A 20,889-nucleotide genomic window follows, 5' to 3' on the forward strand; every position below is an offset into this window, starting at 1 on the left:
CTGATTTTCACTGGCACTGTGTTCATTTCTTTCTCTTTCTGATGATGGTCCTGCTCTTTCTCTTCCTGATGTCAGTCCAGCACTTTCTCTTTCTGATGATGGTGCCGTTCTTCATGATGACGGGCCAGCTCTTCCTCTTCCAGATGATGGACCAGCTGTTTCTCCCCTGATGATGGTCCACCATTGGATTGTCTGCTGCGTCCTGACCTCAGCCATGTCTCACTGATGTTATGGTTTGACCCTCCATTTCCAAGCAGCTGGCTAACTCCCTTTAGCTCTTTGTAGCTGATAACATTATCTACACTTATTGCAAAAAAAAAAAAGAAAGGGGAAAGAAAAAGCACAGATGTGATTGTGCGCTGGTGAATCGCTGGCAGCAAATTCTAGTGAGTAAACGTGATCTCTCTTGGGAAACTCTTTCTCATGCGTCAGCAACAGATTCAACTCAAGAAATGCCAGTGATATTGCCGTGCACTGGGGATTTATGCCATGGAGAATTGAAATGTGGCATGCGGGCGGCAGTTGGTGATGACCGTGCTTCACATCAGCGTCTTCCCACTGATATTACACAGTGATACATGTGGGAAATTACATGTTAGTGCTGAGGAGTCATTACACCAAAAAAGGGTGGTTTGGGGCATCTACCGAAATCTTCTCACTTCTGGACCCAGTGAGTTCAACTGTCACTGCAGCTGCCACCCCTACTCCTCCATTGGCTATCTCTGTGACTTCTGACATGACAGCTGCCAACATTATAACATGTATGGGAGATATGTGTGTGTGTGTGTGTGTGTGTGTGTGTGTGTGTGTGTGTGTTCCCCATATATATATTATATATTACCACAGACACGTTATATTACCATGTGCAGAATTAATCCAATATGCATGTTAGTAGAATAATCTGTCACGCAGCATCCCTCCATTCTCCATTCCTCAATGTAACAGTATCTGCATAAGAATAGAAAAAGGGGGACGCACGGTAGTGAAGTATGATTACATTAAATTTAATGAACAACCGAAATGAACATACTTTGAATTAACAACAATTCACACATTATAGATTGCCTGGCTAGAATCCTCTGCATTTTGAATACCCCACTCACTGCTTATAACCTGTATACACCTGGTCATCTGTGCGATAACTGTACCACTCAAAGCAGCTAATTCCATGCCTCACACCTCGTAACATCAGCCCTTATGTTGTCATTAATTGCCCTTTCCTCGGGACCATGTATTCCAGGTAAACATGGTTATTTGTAATTTATGGTCTTGGGGAAAGAACAAATAAGCCTCCTTTACATTGACCTTAACCTTGCATCAGGATTGTATCCAGAGATAAGTCCCAATAATAACGTGCTCAATTGAACTGTTTGAATCAGCTGGAATATAAATGATGATTATCTAGCTATCCCTTAAAATACCTTCCAGTACTTTCCCCACTATATATGTAAGACTTACTGGTCTATAATTACCCGGTTCCGATTTACTTCCCTTTTTAAATATCAGCACTACTTCCGCTATACGCCAGTCTTTGGGAACCATGCCTGATATAAGTGAGTCAATGTAAATCAAATATAGGGATCTTGCTAATTCGGAGTGTAGCTCCATGAGAATCCTTGGGTGTTGACCTGTTTACTATCTAGACACTGTCGACCTATAGTCCGGATACCTTTAAATATGAAAGGAGGTGGAGGGACAGATCAGCCCCGTACTGGTCCGCATGGCCTCTCTAATAAGGAAGTAGACCAATGACTGGTCTAGACAAGCTCCCACGCGCAGCTCCCACATTCCCATCTACAGTATGTGATAAAAAAATAATAATAATTTCTGTAAAAGATTCACTAGGGGGGAAATAAAAAAATAATCTGAGAATGACAACCATGCTGCTTCTTGCTATTGAGATACAGTACATAATATCTGATCATAATATCTGATAACGTGCATTAGGTTGTATTTCGAAGATTCAGTACAGATAGAAGTTTTGGAAATACAGGATCATATGTATTAAGCCTGGAGAAGGGATAAAGAAGTGATAACGCAGGGATAAGTGGAAGGTGATAACGCACCAGCCAGTCAGCTCCTTTCATTTTTCAAATCTGTAATTTGTGATTGGCTGGTGCGTTATCACCTTCCACTTATCACTGCTTTATCCCTTCTCCAAGTTAAAGGGCTCCACATAAAGGGGGGGGGGGGGGGGGGGGGGGTTCAAGGGAAATGGCATCCGACTTCAGCCTCCGACATATCGTTGTAGTGTATGGGGCCCTTAATACATCTGCCCCCCAGTTTGATCATTATTTGGGACTGACATTGCTTAATACTTAATACATGATAATAAATGTAGTTTGTTGAGCTTTTACACACCTGTAATTTGCTATCTCTGTGTATAATAAGTATTTCATATGTATTTTAGGTTTTTTAACCTATGAAAATCAGAATGTTCCATCAGATTACTTTGAACTTGAAGAACTTGAAGAACTGCCAGACACAGATGAGCCAGTTTACATTCTAGGAAGACAATATGACATTAAAACAGGTTGGTAGGATCGACAGAAATTAAAAAATTACACCTGCGTGAAATTGCGCTTTTTAAGCAGTAGAGGAGTGGTTGTCCAAAATAAAAGGGTGTTATCCTCACCTAAAACAAGTAATTTAAATGAAAAATTTTTTTGGATATCCTCTCTCCTGCTAATTAGTCTAACTGGTAAAAACAAGAAATTTCTACTTATCTTAAAGGCAGAAACTTTATGTCCCAACGTCTTCACAGTAAGTTTTGTTGCCAATGATGATATAGATTATAGTTCCAATGATGATACATGTTAAGAAAGATAAAAACCATCTAGTGCAAAACATGATATACATCCATTTTACATCCAAGATTTATGAGGGTGGCATCCTACCAGATTTTGGAATTCTGAAGTGCACAAATGGAGAGCTGTAAAGATGTTCTGCAACCCCGGGGAAAAGTCAGCTCCAGCGATGGGCACCCCGTCCTCTCCTCGTCTGGTCAGTTTGCCACTGGTCCTCTCTGTCAGGCTGATGTATATCATCTTTTTATGTGATGAAGAATTTTTAGCATCGGATCATTTCCTATTAATTAAGAAATTAATTGTTTTCCTCTTGTTTGAGTGAGATTTACTACATGCCAGTAGTGGTAAAATTTCACTGCCAATCTCTAAGCACTAATGAGATAAATATATGTACATAATGCACTAGATGGTTTTTATCTGTCTTTACATGTATCATCATTGGAACTATAATCTATATCATCATTGGCAACAAAACTTACTGTGAAGACGTTGGGACATAAAAAAAAGTTTCTGCCTTTGAGATAAGTAGAAATTTCTTGTTTCTCTATCGTCCTAAGTGGATGCTGGGGTTCCTGAAAGGACCATGGGGAATAGCGGCTCCGCAGGAGACAGGGCACAAAAGTAAAGCTTTTACAGGTCAGGTGGCGTGTACTGGCTCCTCCCCCCATGACCCTCCTCCAGACTCCAGTTAGATTTTTGTGCCCGGCCGAGAAGGGTGCAATTCTAGGTGGCTCTCATAAAGAGCTGCTTAGAGAGTTTAGCTTAGGTTTTTTATTTTACAGTGATTCCTGCTGGCAACAGGATCACTGCAACGAGGGACAGAGGGGAGAAGAAGTGAACTCACCTGCGTGCAGGATGGATTGGCTTCTTGGCTACTGGACATGAAGCTCCAGAGGGACGATCACAGGTACAGCCTGGATGGTCACCGGAGCCACGCCGCCGGCCCCCTCACAGATGCTGAAGCAAGAAGAGGTCCAGAATCGGCGGCTGAAGACTCCTGCAGTCTTCTTAAGGTAGCGCACAGCACTGCAGCTGTGCGCCATTTTCCTCTCAGCACACTTCACACGGCAGTCACTGAGGGTGCAGGGCGCTGGGGGGGGGGCGCCCTGGGAGGCAAATGAAAACCTTTAAAAAGGCTAAAAATACCTCACATATAGCCCCAGAGGCTATATGGAGATATTTACCTCTGCCTAAATGTACTAAATAGCGGGAGACGAGCCCGCCGGAAAAGGGGCGGGGCCTATCTCCTCAGCACACGGCGCCATTTTCTGTCACAGCTCCGCTGGTCAGGAAGGCTCCCAGGTCTCTCCCCTGCACTGCACTACAGAAACAGGGTATAACAGAGAGGGGGGGCAAAATAAATGGCAATATATTAATATAAAAGCAGCTATAAGGGAGCACTTAATCATAAGGCTATCCCTGTCATATATAGCGCTTTTTGGTGTGTGCTGGCAGACTCTCCCTCTGTCTCCCCAAAGGGCTAGTGGGTCCTGTCTTCGTATAGAGCATTCCCTGTGTGTCTGCTGTGTGTCGGTACGTGTGTGTCGACATGTATGAGGACGTTATTGGTGTGGAGGCGGAGCAATTGCCAAATATGAGGATGTCACCTTCTAGGGGGTCGACACCAGAATGGATGCCTTTATTTGTGGAATTACGGGATAGCGTCAACTCGCTTAAGCAGTCGTTTGCCGACATGAGGCGGCCGGACACTCAATTAGTGCCTGTCCAGGCGCCTCAAACACCGTCAGGGGCTGTAAAACGCCCCTTGCCTCAGTCGGTCGACACAGACCCAGACACAGGCACTGATTCCGGTGGTGAAGGTGACGAATCAACCGTATTTTCCAGTAGGGCCACACGTTATATGATTTTGGCAATAAAGGAGATGTTACATTTAGCTGATACTACAGGTACCACTAAACAGGGTATTATGTGGGGTGTGAAAAAACTACCAGTAGTTTTTACCGAATCAGAAGAATTAAATGACGTGTGTGATGAAGCGTGGGGTGCCCCGATAAAAAACTGCTAATTTCAAAGAAGTTATTGGCTTTATACCCTTTCCCGCCAGAGGTTAGGGAGCGCTGGGAAACACCTCCTAGGGTGGACAAAGCGCTAACACGCTTATCAAAACAAGTGGCGTTACCCTCTCCTGAGACGGCCGCACTTAAAGATCCATCAGATAGGAGGATGGAAAATATCCAAAAAGGTATATACACACATGCAGGTGTTATACTATGACCAGCTATTGCGACTGCCTGGATGTGCAGTGCTGGGGTAGTTTGGTCAGAGTCCCTGATCGAAAATATTGATACCCTGGACAGGGACAATATTTTACTGTCGTTAGAACAAATAAAGGATGCATTTCTTTATATGCGTGATGCACAGAGAGATATCTGCACACTGGCATCACGGGTAAGTGCTATGTCCATTTCGGCCAGAAGAGCTTTATGGACACGACAGTGGACAGGCGATGCGTAGAGGAGTTATTTGGGGTCGGTCTATCGGATTTGGTGGCCACGGCTACGGCCGGGAAATCCACCTTTCTACCTCAAGTCACTCCCCAACAGAAAAAGGCACCGACCTTTCAACCGCAGCCCTTTCGTTCCTTTAAAAATAAGAGAGCAAAGGGCTATTCATATCTGCCACGAGGCAGAGGACGAGGGAAGAGACAGCAACAGGCAGCTCCTTCCCAGGAACAGAAGCCCTCCCCGGCTTCTACAAAAGCCTCAGCATGACGCTGGGGCTTCGCAAGCGGACTCGGGGGCGGTAGGCGGTCGTCTCAAGAATTACAGCGCGCAGTGGGCTCACTCGCAGGTAAATCCCTGGATCCTGCAGATAATATCTCAGGGGTACAGGTTGAAATTAGAGACAGAGCCACCTCGCCGTTTACTGAAGTCTGCTTTACCAACGTCCCCCTCAGAAAGGGAGACGGTTTTGGAAGCCATTCACAAGCTGTATTCTCAGCAGGTGATAGTCAAGGTACCTCTTCTACAACAAGGGAAGGGGTATTATTCCACTCTTTTTGTGGTACCGAAGCCGGATGGCTCGGTAAGGCCTATTCTAAATCTGAAGTCCTTGAACCTGTACATAAAGAAGTTCAAGTTCAAGATGGAGTCACTCAGAGCAGTGATAGCGAACCTGGAAGAAGGGGACTTTATGGTATCCTTGGACATCAAGGATGCGTATCTCCACGCTCCAATTACCCCTCACACCAGGGGTACCTCAGGTTCGTTGTACAAAACTGTCACTATCAGTTTCAGACGCTGCCGTTTGGTTTGTCCACGGCACCTCGGGTCTTTACAAAGGTAATGGCCGAGATAATATTTCTTCTTCGAAGAAAAGGCGTATTAATTATCCCATACTTGGACGATCTCCTAATAAGGGCAAGGTCCAGAGAACAGTTAGAGATGGGTTTAGCACTATCTCAAGAGGTGCTAAAGCAGCACGGATGGATTCTGAATATTCCAAAATCCCAATTAATGCCGACAACTCGTCTGCTGTTCCTGGGGATGATTCTGGACACAGTTCAGAAAAAGGTTTTTCTTCCCGAAGAAAAAGCCAAGGAGTTATCTGACCTGGTCAGGAACCTCCTAAAACCAGGAAAGGTGTCTGTACATCAATGCACAAGAGTCCTGGGAAAAAATGGTAGCTTCTTACGAAGCAATCCCTTTCGGCAGATTCCATGCAAAGGGATCTGTTGGACAAATGGTCAGGGTCGCATCTTCAGATGCACCTGCGGATAACCCTGTCGCCGAGGACAAGGGTATCCCTTCTGTGGTGGTTGCAGGAGGCTCATCTATTGGAGGGCCGCAGATTCGGCATGCAGGATTGGATCCTGGTGACCACGGATGCCAGCCTGAGAGGCTGGGGAGCAGTCACACAGGGAAGAAATTTCCAGGGAGTGTGGTCGAGCCTGAAAAAGTCTCTTCACATAAGCATTCTGGAACTAAGAGCAATCTACAATGCTCTAAGCCAGGCGGAACCTCTGCTTCAAGGAAGACCGGTGTTGATCCAGTCGGACAACATCACGGCAGTCGCCCATGTAAACAGACAGGGCGGCACAAGAAGCAGGAGGGCAATGGCAGAAGCTGCCAGGATCCTTCGCTGGGCGGAGAATCACGTGATAGCACTGTCAGCAGTATTCATCCCGGGCGTGGACAACTGGGAAGCAGACTTCCTCAGCAGACACGACCTTCACCCGGGAGAGTGGGGACTTCATCCAGAAGTTTTCCACATGCTATTAAACCGTTGGGTAAAACCAATGGTGGACATGATGGCGTCTCGCCTCAACAAAACACTGGACAGGTATTGCGCCAGGTCAAGAGATCCGCAGGCAATAGCTGTGGACGCGCTGGTAACACCTTGGGTGTACCAGTCGGTATATGTGTTTCCTCCTCTGCCTCTCATACCAAAGGTATTGAGGATTATACGGCAAAGAGGAGTAAGACTAGTGGCTCCGGATTGGCCAAGAAGGACTTGGTACCCGGAACTTCAAGAGATGGTCACGGACGATCCGTGGCCTCTACTTCTGAGAAGGGACCTGCTTCAGCAGGGTACTTGTCTTTTTCAAGACTTACCGCGGCTGCGTTTGACGGCATGGCGTTTGAATGCCGGATCCTAAAAGGAAAAGGCATTCCAGAAGAAGTCATTCCTACCTTGATAAAGGCAAGGAAGGAAGTCACCGCGAAGCATTATCGCCGTATTTGGCGAAAATATGTTGCGTGGTGCGAGCAGCGGAGTGCTCCGATGGAGGAATTTCAACTGGGTCGTTTTCCTACATTTCCTGAAATCAGGATTGTCTATGGGTCTCAAATTGGGATCTATTAAGGTTCAAATTTCGGCCCTATCAATATTCTTCCAAAAAGAATTGGCCTCAGTCCCTGAGGTCCAGATTTTTATCAAAGGAGTACTGCATATACAGCCTCCTGTGGTGCCTAAGGTGGCACCGTGGGATCTAAATGTAGTTTTAGATTTCCTCAAATCCAATTGGTTTGAACCACTAAAGAATGTGGATTTGAAATATCTCACATGGAAAGTGACTATGTTACTGGCCCTGGCTTCGGCCGGGAGAGTATCTGAACTGGCGGCTTTGTTTTATAAAAGCCCTTATTTAATTTTCCATTCGACATAGGGCAGAGCTGCGGACGCGTCCGCATTTTCTCCCTAAGGTGGTATCAGCGTTTCACCTGAACCAGCCTATTGTAGTGCCTGCGGCTACAGACGACTTGAAGGACTCCAAGTTGTTGGACGTTGTCAGAGCCTTAAAAATATACATTTAAAGGACGGCTGGAGTCAGAAAATCTGACTCGCTGTTTATACTGTATGCACCCAACAAGTTGGGTGCACCTGCTTCTAAGCAGTCGATTGCTCGTTGGATTTGTAACAAAATTCAACTTGTACATTCTGTGGCAGGCCTGCCACAGCCTAAATCTGTTAAGGCCCATTCCGCAAGGAAGGTGGGCTCATCTTGGGCGGCTGCCCGAGGGGTCTCGGCATTACAACTCTGCCGAGCAGCTACGTGGTCAGGGGAGAACACGTTTGTAAATTTTTACAAATTTGATACCCTGGCAAAGGAGGACCTGGAGTTCTCTCATTCGGTGCTGCAGAGTCATCCGCACTCTCCCGCCCGTTTGGGAGCTTTGGTATAATCCCCATGGTCCTTTCAGGAACCCCAGCATCCACTTAGGACGATAGAGAAAATAAGAATTTACTTACCGATAATTCTATTTCTCGGAGTCCGTAGTGGATGCTGGGCGCCCATCCCAAGTGCGGATTATCTGCAATACTTGTACATAGTTATTGTTAACTAATTCGGGTTATTGTTTAGGAAGCCATCTTTCAGAGGCTCCTCTGTTATCATACTGTTAACTGGGTTTAGATCACAAGTTGTACGGTGTGATTGGTGTGGCTGGTATGAGTCTTACCCGGGATTCAAAATCCTCCCTTATTGTGTACGCTCGTCCGGGCACAGTACCTAACTGGAGTCTGGAGGAGGGTCATGGGGGGAGGAGCCAGTACACGCCACCTGACCTGTAAAAGCTTTACTTTTGTGCCCTGTCTCCTGCGGAGCCGCTATTCCCCATGGTCCTTTCAGGAACCCCAGCATCCACTACGGACTCCGAGAAATAGAATTATCGGTAAGTAAATTCTTATTTTTTACCAGTTAGACCAATTAGGGGAGCGCAGGAGAGAGGATATCCCCCAAAAAATTTCATTTAGGTTGGTAGGATCACCTAAATCCTGTATATGGTTCATAGCTTGCATGGAAAAAAAATCACTGTCTACACAATAGCGACAATCAGGGGTATATTTACCAAAGTGCGGGTTTTTAGACGTGGAAATGTTTACCATGGCAACTAATAAGTTTCTAGTGTTTATCTTCTCGAAGGTGCTAGGTAAATGATAAGTAGATTCTGATTGGTTACTATGGACAACATCACCACTTCTATAAAGCAAAAAAAATCAAGTAACTTTGCACTTGGACACACCATGTTGCAATGCAAGGGGTGCAAATACATTAATTTTGCTGGACAGCTTCATTTTTACACCTCAGTTTGAATTTTGACATACACATCTAAATCTTTCTGCACATTTTACACTTAACCTACTTGCAGTGCAACATGGTTGTGTCAAGGTGCAAAGTTATGGTAGTTGCTGTTTTTTGCTTTACTCCAAACAGCCGGATTCCGATTTGTGTGCAAAAAGTACACAACTGCGATATTTCAGGTCACGGACTAACTAACAATCGCAAGTGAAGCAGCCGCCCAAAAAAGATTAGAGACGACCCAACAGAGCCATCGCAGAGTCCTCAGAAACTGCGTACACATTAGCAGCATCAGGCAGATACAAGAAACATCGTTTCCCCAAGTGAGTCTATGGTCACGCAAGCTGGTTGCTGCAGTAGCGATGCTGGCATCATGTTTCTCTACGTACATGATGGCAGCTGAAAGCAGAAACGCCCCGAAAGCGTCCGTGACACACCTGTGTTATGCCACCACTCTCATTTACCTTCCCAGATGGTTCCTTACTGTCAATCATTGTTCAATTAACTCCTCACTGCGAGTAGCATCACAAAGGTACCTTGGCGTGTGCGCTGTGCGATGTATCGTATATTCAGTCTACCGATAATCGTTTAATTGCATGAAAATATTGCATACAAATAAGAATCAGGCCCCGAATATGCCCTAATGGGTCTGAGTTGCACTTAATATGTTCCCAAGTCCAGACACATTCAGCCAGCGGTAGACTGAGAACTTAACGTGGCACTGGAAACTATTCTCAAAGTGACCTCAAGTAGGCTGGACCATATCAACTGTAGGCTGGGCCAACACAACGGTAGGCAGGGCTATAACATTGTTGTCCCCAGACTTGTACAAAGGTACAGTATATTAGATGACATCAAGGGCTGCTGAGCCTGTCTCAGTAAACAGACCTTTACTTACCTTTGCTGCAAGATGATCAGTGATCACTTATCTGCTTGAGCTGTCCTTTCTACAGTGGTGCCAGCCCCAGTGTGTCAGATCACCGAAGGCAACACCCTTACCCAGGGCATCCACTCCCAGTCCCCACCTGATTTTCCATGTTGCCTATCACTGCAGGGGCTGCCACCCTTATAGACCAGGGCTGGCCCTGATGTGTCCGATCACGTAAGACAGCCCTTGCCTGCGCACTTCCAGTCTACATCACTGGCCTGCCTGTCCAATCCCTTCTTCTGCACTATAATCAAGAGCCTGACTTGGCCATCAGCCCACCGGGGATAGTCCCTGTGAGGCCTATACCCAATCTGCCCGTGCCTACAGCGAATATGCTGACCGCCGGTATCCGCACAGCCGGGCACCCAGCCCCAACCCGTGAATACAGGTTGAACCCGATGGGCAGTTGCCTCTTTTCAACCTCACTGACTATGTAACTATGTGACATTATCTGAAGAGTTGCTATCTACATAAAAGTGAATTTAGCTGTGACAGGACCTAAGACTCAGGGACACTCTGTCATAGCTTTGGTTCACTCCTATAGATTAAAATCTTCTTTTCTCTAATGTCCTAGTGGATGCTGGGGACTCCGAAAGGACCATGGGGAATAGCGGCTCCGCAGGAGACTGGGCACAAAAGTAAAAAGCTTTAGGACTACCTGGTGTGCACTGGCTCCTCCCCCTATGACCCTCCTCCAAGCCTCAGTTAGATTTTTGTGCCCGAACGAGACGGGTGCAGGCTAAGGGGCTCTCCTGAGCTGCTTAGTGTAAAAGTTTAAAGTAGGTTTTTTATTTTCAGTGAGACCTGCTGGCAACAGGCTCACTGCACCGAGGGACTAAGGGGAGAAGAAGCGAACTCACCTGCGTGCAGAGTGGATTGGGCTTCTTAGGCTACTGGACATTAGCTCCAGAGGGACGATCACAGGCCCAGCCATGGATGGGTCCCAGAGCCGCGCCGCCGGCCCCCTTACAGAGCCAGAAGAATGAAGAGGTCCGGAAAATCGGCGGCAGAAGACGTCCTGTCTTCAATAAGGTAGCGCACAGCACTGAAGCTGTGCGCCATTGCTCTCAGCACACTTCACACTCCGGTCACTGAGGGTGCAGGGCGCTGGGGGGGGGGCGCCCTGAGACGCAATAAAAACACCTTTTTGGCAAAAAATAGATCACATATAGCTCCTGGGCTATATGGATGCATTTAACCCCTGCCAATTTTTACATAAAAAAGCGGGAGAAAGGCCGCCGATAAGGGGGCGGAGCCTATATCCTCAGCACACTGGCGACATTTTTTCCTCACAGCTCCGTTGGAGGAAGGCTCCCTGACTCTCCCCTGCAGTCCTGCACTACAGAAACAGGGTAAAACAAGAGAGGGGGGGCACTAAATTGGCATATAAATATATACAGCAGCTATATTAGGGAAAAACACTTATATAAGGTTATCCCTGTATATATATAGCGCTCTGGTGTGTGCTGGCAAACTCTCCCTCTGTCTCCCCAAAGGGCTAGTGGGGTCCTGTCCTCTATCAGAGCATTCCCTGTGTGTGTGCTGTGTGTCGGTACGTTGTGTCGACATGTATGAGGAGGAAAATGGTGTGGAGGCGGAGCAATTGCCTGTGTTAGTGATGTCACCCCCTAGGGAGTCGACACCTGACTGGATGGTCTTATGGAAAGAATTACGTGATAGTGTCAGCACTTTACAAAAGACTGTTGACGACATGAGACAGCCGGCAAATCAGTTAATACCTGTACAGGCGTCTCAAACACCGTCAGGGGCTCTAAAGCGCCCGTTACCTCAGGTCGATACAGACACTGACACGGACACTGACTCCAGTGTCGACGGTGAGGAAACAAACGTATTTTCCAGTAGGGCCACACGTTACATGATCACGGCAATGAAGGAGGTTTTGAACATTTCTGATACTACAAGTACCACAAAAAAGGGTATTATGTGGGGTGTGAAAAAACTACCCGTAGTTTTTCCCGAATCAGATGAATTAAATGAGGTGTGTGATGAAGCGTGGGTTTCCCCCGATAAAAAACTGCTAATTTCTAAAAAGTTAATGGCATTATACCCTTTCCCGCCAGAGGTTAGGGCGCGTTGGGAAACACCCCCTAGGGTAGATAAGGCGCTCACACGCTTATCAAAACAAGTGGCGTTACCGTCTCCTGATACGGCCGCCCTCAAGGAACCAGCTGATAGGAAGCTGGAAAATATCCTTAAAAGTATATACACACATACTGGTATTATACTGCGACCAGCAATCGCCTCAGCCTGGATGTGCAGTGCTGGGGTGGCTTGGTCGGATTCCCTGACTGAAAATATTGATACCCTGGACAGGGACAATATATTATTGACTATAGAGCATTTAAAGGATGCATTTCTATATATGCGAGATGCACAGAGGGATATTTGCACTCTGGCATCAAGAGTAAGTGCGATGTCCATTTCTGCCAGAGAGGATTATGGACACGACATTGGTCAGGGGATGCGGATTCCAAACGGCATATGGAAGTATTGCCGTATAAAGGGGAGGAGTTATTTGGGGTCGGTCTATCGGACCTGGTGGCCACGGCAACGGCTGGGAAATCCACCTTTTTACCCCAAGTCACCTCGCAGCAAAAAAAGATACCGTCTTTTCAGGCTCAGTCCTTTCGTCCCCATAAGGGCAAGCGGGCAAAAGGCCACTCATATCTGCCCCGGGGCAGAGGAAGGGGAAAAAGACTGCAGCAGACAGCCTCTTCAAACGAACAGAAGCCCTCCCCCGCTTCTGCCAAGTCCTCAGCATGACGCTGGGGCCTTACAAGCGGACTCAGGCACGGTGGGGGCCCGTCTCAAGAATTTCAGCGCGCAGTGGGCTCACTCGCAAGTGGACCCCTGGATCCTGCAGGTAGTATCTCAGGGGTACAAATTGGAATTCGAGACGTCTCCCCCTCGCAGGTTCCTGAAGTCTGCTTTACCAACGTCTCCCCCCGACAGGGAGGCGGTATTGGAAGCCATTCACAAGCTGTATTCCCAGCAGGTGATAATCAAGGTACCCCTCCTACAACAGGGAAAGGGGTATTATTCCACACTGTTTGTGGTACCGAAGCCGGACGGCTCGGTGAGACCCATTTTAAATCTGAAATCCTTGAACACTTACATAAAAAGGTTCAAGTTCAAGATGGAGTCACTCAGAGCAGTGATAGCGAACCTGGAAGAAGGGGACTATATGGTGTCGCTGGACATCAAAGATGCTTACCTCCATGTCCCAATTTGCCCTTCTCACCAAGGGTACCTCAGGTTTGTGGTACAGAACTGTCACTATCAGTTTCAGACGCTGCCGTTTGGATTGTCCACGGCACCCCGGGTCTTTACCAAGGTAATGGCCGAAATGATGATTCTTCTTCGAAGAAAAGGCGTCTTAATTATCCCTTACTTGGACGATCTCCTGATAAGGGCAAGGTCCAGAGAACAGTTAGAGGTCGGAGTAGCACTATCTCAAGTAGTACTACGACAGCACGGATGGATTCTAAATATTCCAAAATCGCAGCTGATTCCGACGACACGTCTGCTGTTCCTAGGGATGATTCTGGACACAGTACAGAAAAAGGTGTTTCTCCCGGAAGAGAAAGCCAGGGAGTTATCCGACCTAGTCAGGAACCTCCTAAGACCAGGCCAAGTGTCAGTACATCAATGCACAAGGGTCCTGGGAAAGATGGTGGCTTCTTACGAAGCGATTCCATTCGGCAGATTCCACGCAAGAACTTTTCAGTGGGATCTGCTGGACAAATGGTCCGGATCGCATCTTCAAATGCATCAGCGGATAACCCTGTCTCCAAGGACAAGGGTGTCTCTCCTGTGGTGGTTACAGAGTGCTCATCTCCTAGAGGGCCGCAGATTCGGCATTCAGGATTGGGTCCTGGTGACCACGGATGCCAGCCTGAGAGGCTGGGGAGCAGTCACACAGGGAAAAAATTTCCAGGGCTTGTGGTCAAGCATGGAAACGTCACTTCACATAAATATCCTGGAACTAAGGGCCATTTACAATGCCCTAAGTCAGGCAAGACCTCTGCTTCAGGGTCAGCCGGTGTTGATCCAGTCGGACAACATCACGGCAGTCGCCCACGTAAACAGACAGGGCGGCACAAGAAGCAGGAGGGCAATGATGGAAGTGGCAAGGATTCTTCGCTGGGCGGAAAATCATGTGATAGCACTGTCAGCAGTGTTCATTCCGGGAGTGGACAACTGGGAAGCAGACTTCCTCAGCAGACACGATCTTCACCCGGGGGAGTGGGGACTTCACCCAGAAGTCTTCCACATGATTGTGAACCGTTGGGAAAAACCAAAGGTGGACATGATGGCGTCCCGCCTCAACAAAAAACTGGACAGATATTGCGCCAGGTCAAGGGACCCTCAGGCAATAGCTGTGGACGCTCTGGTAACACCGTGGGTGTACCAGTCAGTGTATGTGTTCCCTCCTCTTCCTCTCATACCAAAAGTACTGAGAATCATAAGAAGGAGAGGAGTAAAGACTATACTCGTGGCTCCGGATTGGCCAAGAAGGACTTGGTACCCGGAAATTCAAGAGATGCTCACAGAAGACCCGTGGCCTCTACCTCTAAGAAAGGACCTGCTCCAGCAGGGACCATGTCTGTTCCAAGACTTACCGCGGCTGCGTTTGACGGCATGGCGGTTGAACGCCGGATCCTGAAGGAAAAAGGCATTCCGGATGAAGTCATCCCTACCCTGATCAAAGCCAGGAAGGATGTAACCGTACAACATTATCACCGTATATTGGCGTAAATATGTTGCGTGGTGCGAGGCCAGGAAGGCCCCTACAGAGGAATTTCAACTGGGTCGATTCCTACATTTCCTGCAAACAGGACTGTCTATGGGCCTCAAATTAGGGTCCATTAAGGTTCAAATTTCGGCCCTGTCAATATTCTTCCAAAAAGAACTAGCTTCTGTTCCTGAAGTTCAGATGTTTGTCAAGGGAATACTGCATATACAGCCTCCTTTTGTGCCTCCAGTGGCACCTTGGGATCTCAATGTAGTTTTGGGATTTCTAAAATCACATTGGTTTGAACCACTCACCACTGTGGACTTAAAATATCTCACATGGAAAGTGGTAATGCTGTTAGCCCTGGCTTCAGCCAGGCGTGTCTCAGAATTGGCGTCTTTATCCTATAAAAGCCCTTACCTAATTTTTCATACGGACAGGGCAGAATTGAGGACTCGTCCTCAATTTCTCCCTAAGGTGGTTTCAGCATTTCACTTAAACCAGCCTATTGTGGTGCCTGCGGCTACTAGGGACTTGGAGGATTCCAAGTTGCTGGACGTAGTCAGGGCCCTGAAAATATATGTTTCCAGGACGGCTGGAGTCAGAAAATCTGATTCGCTGTTTATCCTGTATGCACCCAACAAGCTGGGTGCTCCTGCTTCTAAGCAGACGATTGCTAGTTGGATTTGTAGTACAATTCAGCTTGCACATTCTGTGGCAGGCCTGCCACAGCCAAAATCTGTAAAAGCCCATTCCACACGGAAAGTGGGCTCATCTTGGGCGGCTGCCCGAGGGGTCTCGGCTTTACAACTTTGCCGAGCAGCTACTTGGTCAGGGGCAAACACGTTTGCTAAATTCTACAAATTTGATACCCTGGCTGAGGAGGACCTGGAGTTCTCTCATTCGGTGCTGCAGAGTCATCCGCACTCTCCCGCCCGTTTGGGAGCTTTGGTATAATCCCCATGGTCCTTTCGGAGTCCCCAGCATCCACTAGGACGTTAGAGAAAATAAGAATTTACTTACCGATAATTCTATTTCTCATAGTCCGTAGTGGATGCTGGGCGCCCATGCCAAGTGCGGATTGTCTGCATTACTTGTACATAGTTATTGTTACAAAAATCGGGTTATTGTTGTTGTGAGCCATCTTTTCAGAGGCTCCTTCTGTTATCATGCTGTTAACTGGGTTCAGATCACAAGTTGTACGGTGTGATTGGTGTGGCTGGTATGAGTCTTACCCGGGATTCAAAATCCTTCCTTATTGTGTACGCTTGTCCGGGCACAGTATCCTAACTGAGGCTTGGAGGAGGGTCATAGGGGGAGGAGCCAGTGCACACCAGGTAGTCCTAAAGCTTTTTACTTTTGTGCCCAGTCTCCTGCGGAGCCGCTATTCCCCATGGCCCTTTCGGAGTCCCCAGCATCCACTACGGACTATGAGAAATAGAATTATCGGTAAGTAAATTCTTATTTTAGTACTGTTAATACCCAATATCTGAGCATAGGTGTAATACAGATATGTCCTCATACATCTTTGCTGCGGTCTTGTGAAACAGCCCCTCTTGGCATGCCAGATCACTTGAGTATCTTCTACCATCAGGCATCTTTTTTCCTGCAATGATGTCTTATTCACAATGCAATGCAACTAACTATGCTGACTAATTTGATATATGACGCTTGTCTATCTGTGTGGGACCAAGGGCCTAATTCAGACCCTGTCGCAAGTGTGCAAAAATCGATATCAATGCAGTTTAAGACCTGGAGGGGGGGCATCAACGGGGTGTCCGGACTGTTGCTGAGTCGCGTCGGCTGCGTGACCGCATGAAGCCGCTGCAATGCGGAAAAAAAACATGGCGGGTAGCAGTCTGCCTTTGCAGCTAGGCTGCGTAGGCAGAGGGCTTCTCGAACCGTGCGTTGCTTTCGCGTGTCTGCCGGGGTGGGCAGACACGCGAGTCTTTGAATCCCGAGTCTTTGAATCTGTATACAAAGTGCTATAATGTGGCAGCTGCAGCTTTTTTCCAATACAATTTTTTTCTGCTTTGTATACTGTACAGTCCCTCATTCAGCTTAGATTACTAAATTGCAAAAAATGCAAATTGACCGATTGTGCACAGACTGCACATGCACTGCACACGCATTGTGCATGCATGAAGGGCGCATTGCGAATGTCATGCGCTTCGCAGAGTCGGTGAGCTGCGATCGCAAATTGATTGACTGAAAATTACCATTTGTGGGTGTTAACATGGCGTTTATGAGAAGCCGTTGGAAAAATGCAGGCATGTCATGGCCAGTTTCGGGGCATATATTTGACGTCAGCTACGATTGCTTGAGATTAAAACATGGCGTCAGTGCAATCTGCATTGTTCTGAGTAGTCACAGTCAACCGGCAGTGTCGATGGTACTTGGGGGGTCATTCCGAGTTGTTCGCTCGTTGCCGATTTTCGCTATATTGCGATTAGTTGCTTACTGCGCATGCGCAAGGTTCGCAGAGCGCATGCGCTTAGTTATTTTACACAAAAGTTAGGTATTTTACTCACGGCATAACAAGGATTTTTCATCGTTCTGGTGATCGTAGTGTGATTGACAGGAAGTGGGTGTTTCTGGGCGGAAACTGGCCGTTTTCTGGGAGTGTGCGAAAAAACGCTGGCGTTTCTGGGAAAAACGCGGGAGTGTCTGAAGAAACGGGGGAGTGTCTGGGCGAACGCTGGGTGTGTTTGTGACGTCAAACCAGGAACGAAACTGACTGAACTGATCGCAATGTAGGAGTAAGTCTCAAGCTACTCAGAAACTGCTAAGAATTTTCTATTCGCAATTCTGCTAATCTTTCGTTCACAATTCTGCTAAGCTAAGATACACTCCCAGAGGGCGGCGGCTTAGCGTGTGCAATGCTGCTAAATGCAGCTAGCGAGCGAACATCTCGGAATGAGGGCCTTGGTTTCTGTTATGGATCGCAATTCTGCGAATGCATCCGCAGAGTTGCGATCACTTCGGTGGGTGTCTTTTAAGATTTCAGGGTGGCTCTTCACATGCGATTTTTAGCAGTTAGCAGTCTCAATAGCGATCCATGCTGAATGAAGGCCACAGACTCAGTCACACACAATATACAAGTGTCATATATCATCACAGTTTCCTCGTGCGTCCTAGTCGCATTACATTGTGTATAAAACGCATTGCAGTTTTCAGCAAAATGCCTATTGATTATAAATTAAAAAACATGGAGCTATATATATAAATTACTGATCTGTTTTTATTTACAGAGAAATGTGATTTGCTGTCTGATGTTACCTCCCGCCTGTGGTTTACATACAGAAAGAAATTTTCTCCTATTGGTAAGTATTCAATGGCTCCTGTTTTAGTCCGAAGTAACTCTCTCTGTGTAGGACCTTATTGGAATTGTGTGCTGTATTGCATGAATTATTCAGTGAATAGTGTAGTAATGAGCGTACTGACCCAGCCATGAAATATCACCTCCTTTGCTGCCTGGGTAGAATCTTACTTACCTATATAAAAAAATAAAGTCAATTTGTTTTCCAAGCAAAGCCACACAAGGTCGTCCTGACAGACCTGCAGAGACTTAAGGGCCCCATACCTAGAATGATAATGCCCGACTTCATCCGATTTCGGGCATTTGGCCCGATGTATCACATGAAATTGGGCATTTTGGAGGTGTTTCCGATCCGATGCGCGTTCCCGTTAGCATCGGATCGGATCCTCCAGATTAAATGTGCTGCACATTCAATCAGGTCCGACCTGGGGCCATGGCTGGGATCGCCCAGAATCGCCCAAGATACATTGTATGCAAAAGGACAGCATACAATGTATCTTGGGTGATCCTGTCCTCCGGGAGGCTGCCGGGGTGATCCCCTGCGACATGTGGTCGCATAAGTGTATGGGGCCCTTTACATTTAATAAAGTTACATTCTTACCAGCTATGGTGCTAGAGAGTAAAGGACTCTATACATCTGGGCAAATTGTAGCAATTTCCCAATCTCCTGATGCCTGGGTCGTAGAATCTGGAATATTCCACAAGTTTAAAAATCTCAATTCCCTGTTTTTAGTTGGAATTGGTAAATCAGGGGTTTTAAACACAAAGAATATCACTGATTCCCTGACATATCATCAATCATTGATGGTCACCGATTGGCGGTTCCGAACAACAGTTCCGGTAAGATCAGGGAATCTGGGAAACAGAGGTACAGTAGATCTGTGCGGGACTTTAACCAGGTACCTCCAGCAATGCAAAATCAAGATAAAACACTACTCCGTACAATAGTTATGAGGTTTTCAACAGTTTCTTCTCGGGTGCAAAACCTCTGCTACATACAGTATCTTCATGCTTTGCATTGGCAAATCAACCCGAGAGCTTTAATGGATACGTGCAACCTACAGTAGGCTGCTAGGCTGGTCCTACATCCTCATTCCTATAGTGGATGGCAAACTGGGCGTTTTTCTGTTTGTGCTAAAGAGATCTAGCTACAAGCTTAAGTATTGAGGTTCAGTGCCTCATAAGGAAGCAACGTGTTAGAAGGTGATTGACACTGGGCATCTGCTGCATGCAGAGCTCTAGTCTTAGGCTGCGTACACACTATGCAATATCGCATACTATCTGGCTGATATCGTCAGGTTCCTAACGATATTGTATAGTGTGTACACTAGATATAGTGTACGATGCGCACTCCCGTGGGTCGTATGCTGCTTCACACGTCGGACCTGCATGCAGATCCGACGTGCGTTGTTGCTTACGAGGGCCATGCTGCCGAACACATCGCACTGATGTGTATATTGCCTTATAGGCAGGCCAATAAACAACAGTTTATGTACGTGAACCAGTCCAGAATGTCACTGATAACAGGAAGGTCTTACCCTTCCACTAGATAGTGAGAATATTATCGTTTATCTTCACAAAGACAATGTTACTATTCTATTAAAGAGAATTTGTTAGCAAAATGTTAATTAATTTATCATAATAATTCTCCTGTTTATGTATCTAAAACAGGAGGAACTGGTCCCTCCTCTGATACTGGCTGGGGGTGTATGCTGAGGTGCGGACAAATGATGCTGGCTCAGGCCTTAATCTGCCAGCATTTAGGCAGGGGTAAGTCCAGATGTTACATCTGCTCCTTTAGCTGCCAACTTATATTTGTGCAGGCAGGAGGTATTACTGTACCTCCTTTTGCTAAATGAGGCATATTGTGTTCCTGTAGCCACATGAAATGAAGCATTATAACAAAGGCACCATCACCTCTTTTCTTTATTGCTCATTTTCTTTTTTTATGTGTACAGATGTGTCCTCATACACTATTGCTGCAGTAACGGCTAACATCCCTTCTCAGTGCACCAGGTCCTGTGCGACCATCTTTCTCACACGTCCTAGAGGGTGCTGGGGTAACCATAAGAACCATGGGGGGTATAGACGGGATCCGCAGGAGACATGGACACTTTAAAACTTTGAATGGGTGTGAACTGGCTCCTCCCTCTATGCCCCTCCTCCAGACTCCAGTTTTAGAATTGTGCCCAGGCAGACTGGATGCACACTGAGAAGCTCTACAGAGTTTCTCGGGAAAAGACTTTTGTTAGGTTTTTTATTTTCAGGGAGACTGCTGGCAACAGTCTCCCTGCTTCGTGGGACTTAGGGGAGAGAAGTCAGACCTACTTCTAGTGAGTTTAAAGGAGCTGCTTCTTGGCTACAGGACACCATTAGCTCCTGAGGGTCTGATCGCTGGGTATGCCTAGATGCTCGTTCCCAGAGCCGGGTATCTCGGCTGATACTACATACTGTAAAAGAGGTATCTCCCTGACAGTTCTGCAACAACATGGTTGGCTCCTAAACTTGCCGAAATCACAGTTGGTGCCGACGATGCGG

At 46.9% G+C, this 20,889-nt stretch overlaps 1 protein-coding gene across 3 annotated transcripts in view; it reads left to right on the forward strand.

Annotated features, from left to right (window-relative positions):
* Positions 1-20,889, forward strand: part of ATG4A (autophagy related 4A cysteine peptidase) — a 107,153-nt gene that overhangs the window by 45,687 nt on the left and 40,577 nt on the right. For 2 of the 3 annotated variants that reach the window (XM_063937279.1, XM_063937280.1), the window contains exons 2-4: positions 2,411-2,533; positions 18,284-18,355; positions 20,023-20,121. In XM_063937279.1, the coding sequence (XP_063793349.1) occupies positions 2,411-2,533; positions 18,284-18,355; positions 20,023-20,121 (294 nt within the window). Of the gene's footprint in view, positions 1-2,410; positions 2,534-9,502; positions 9,672-18,283; positions 18,356-20,022; positions 20,122-20,889 lie in introns of those variants that run through there. The other variant, XM_063937281.1, reaches the window with a different exon arrangement.

This window comes from Pseudophryne corroboree, chromosome 8, assembly GCF_028390025.1.
Source record: "Pseudophryne corroboree isolate aPseCor3 chromosome 8, aPseCor3.hap2, whole genome shotgun sequence".
Taxonomy (NCBI): domain Eukaryota; kingdom Metazoa; phylum Chordata; class Amphibia; order Anura; family Myobatrachidae; genus Pseudophryne; species Pseudophryne corroboree.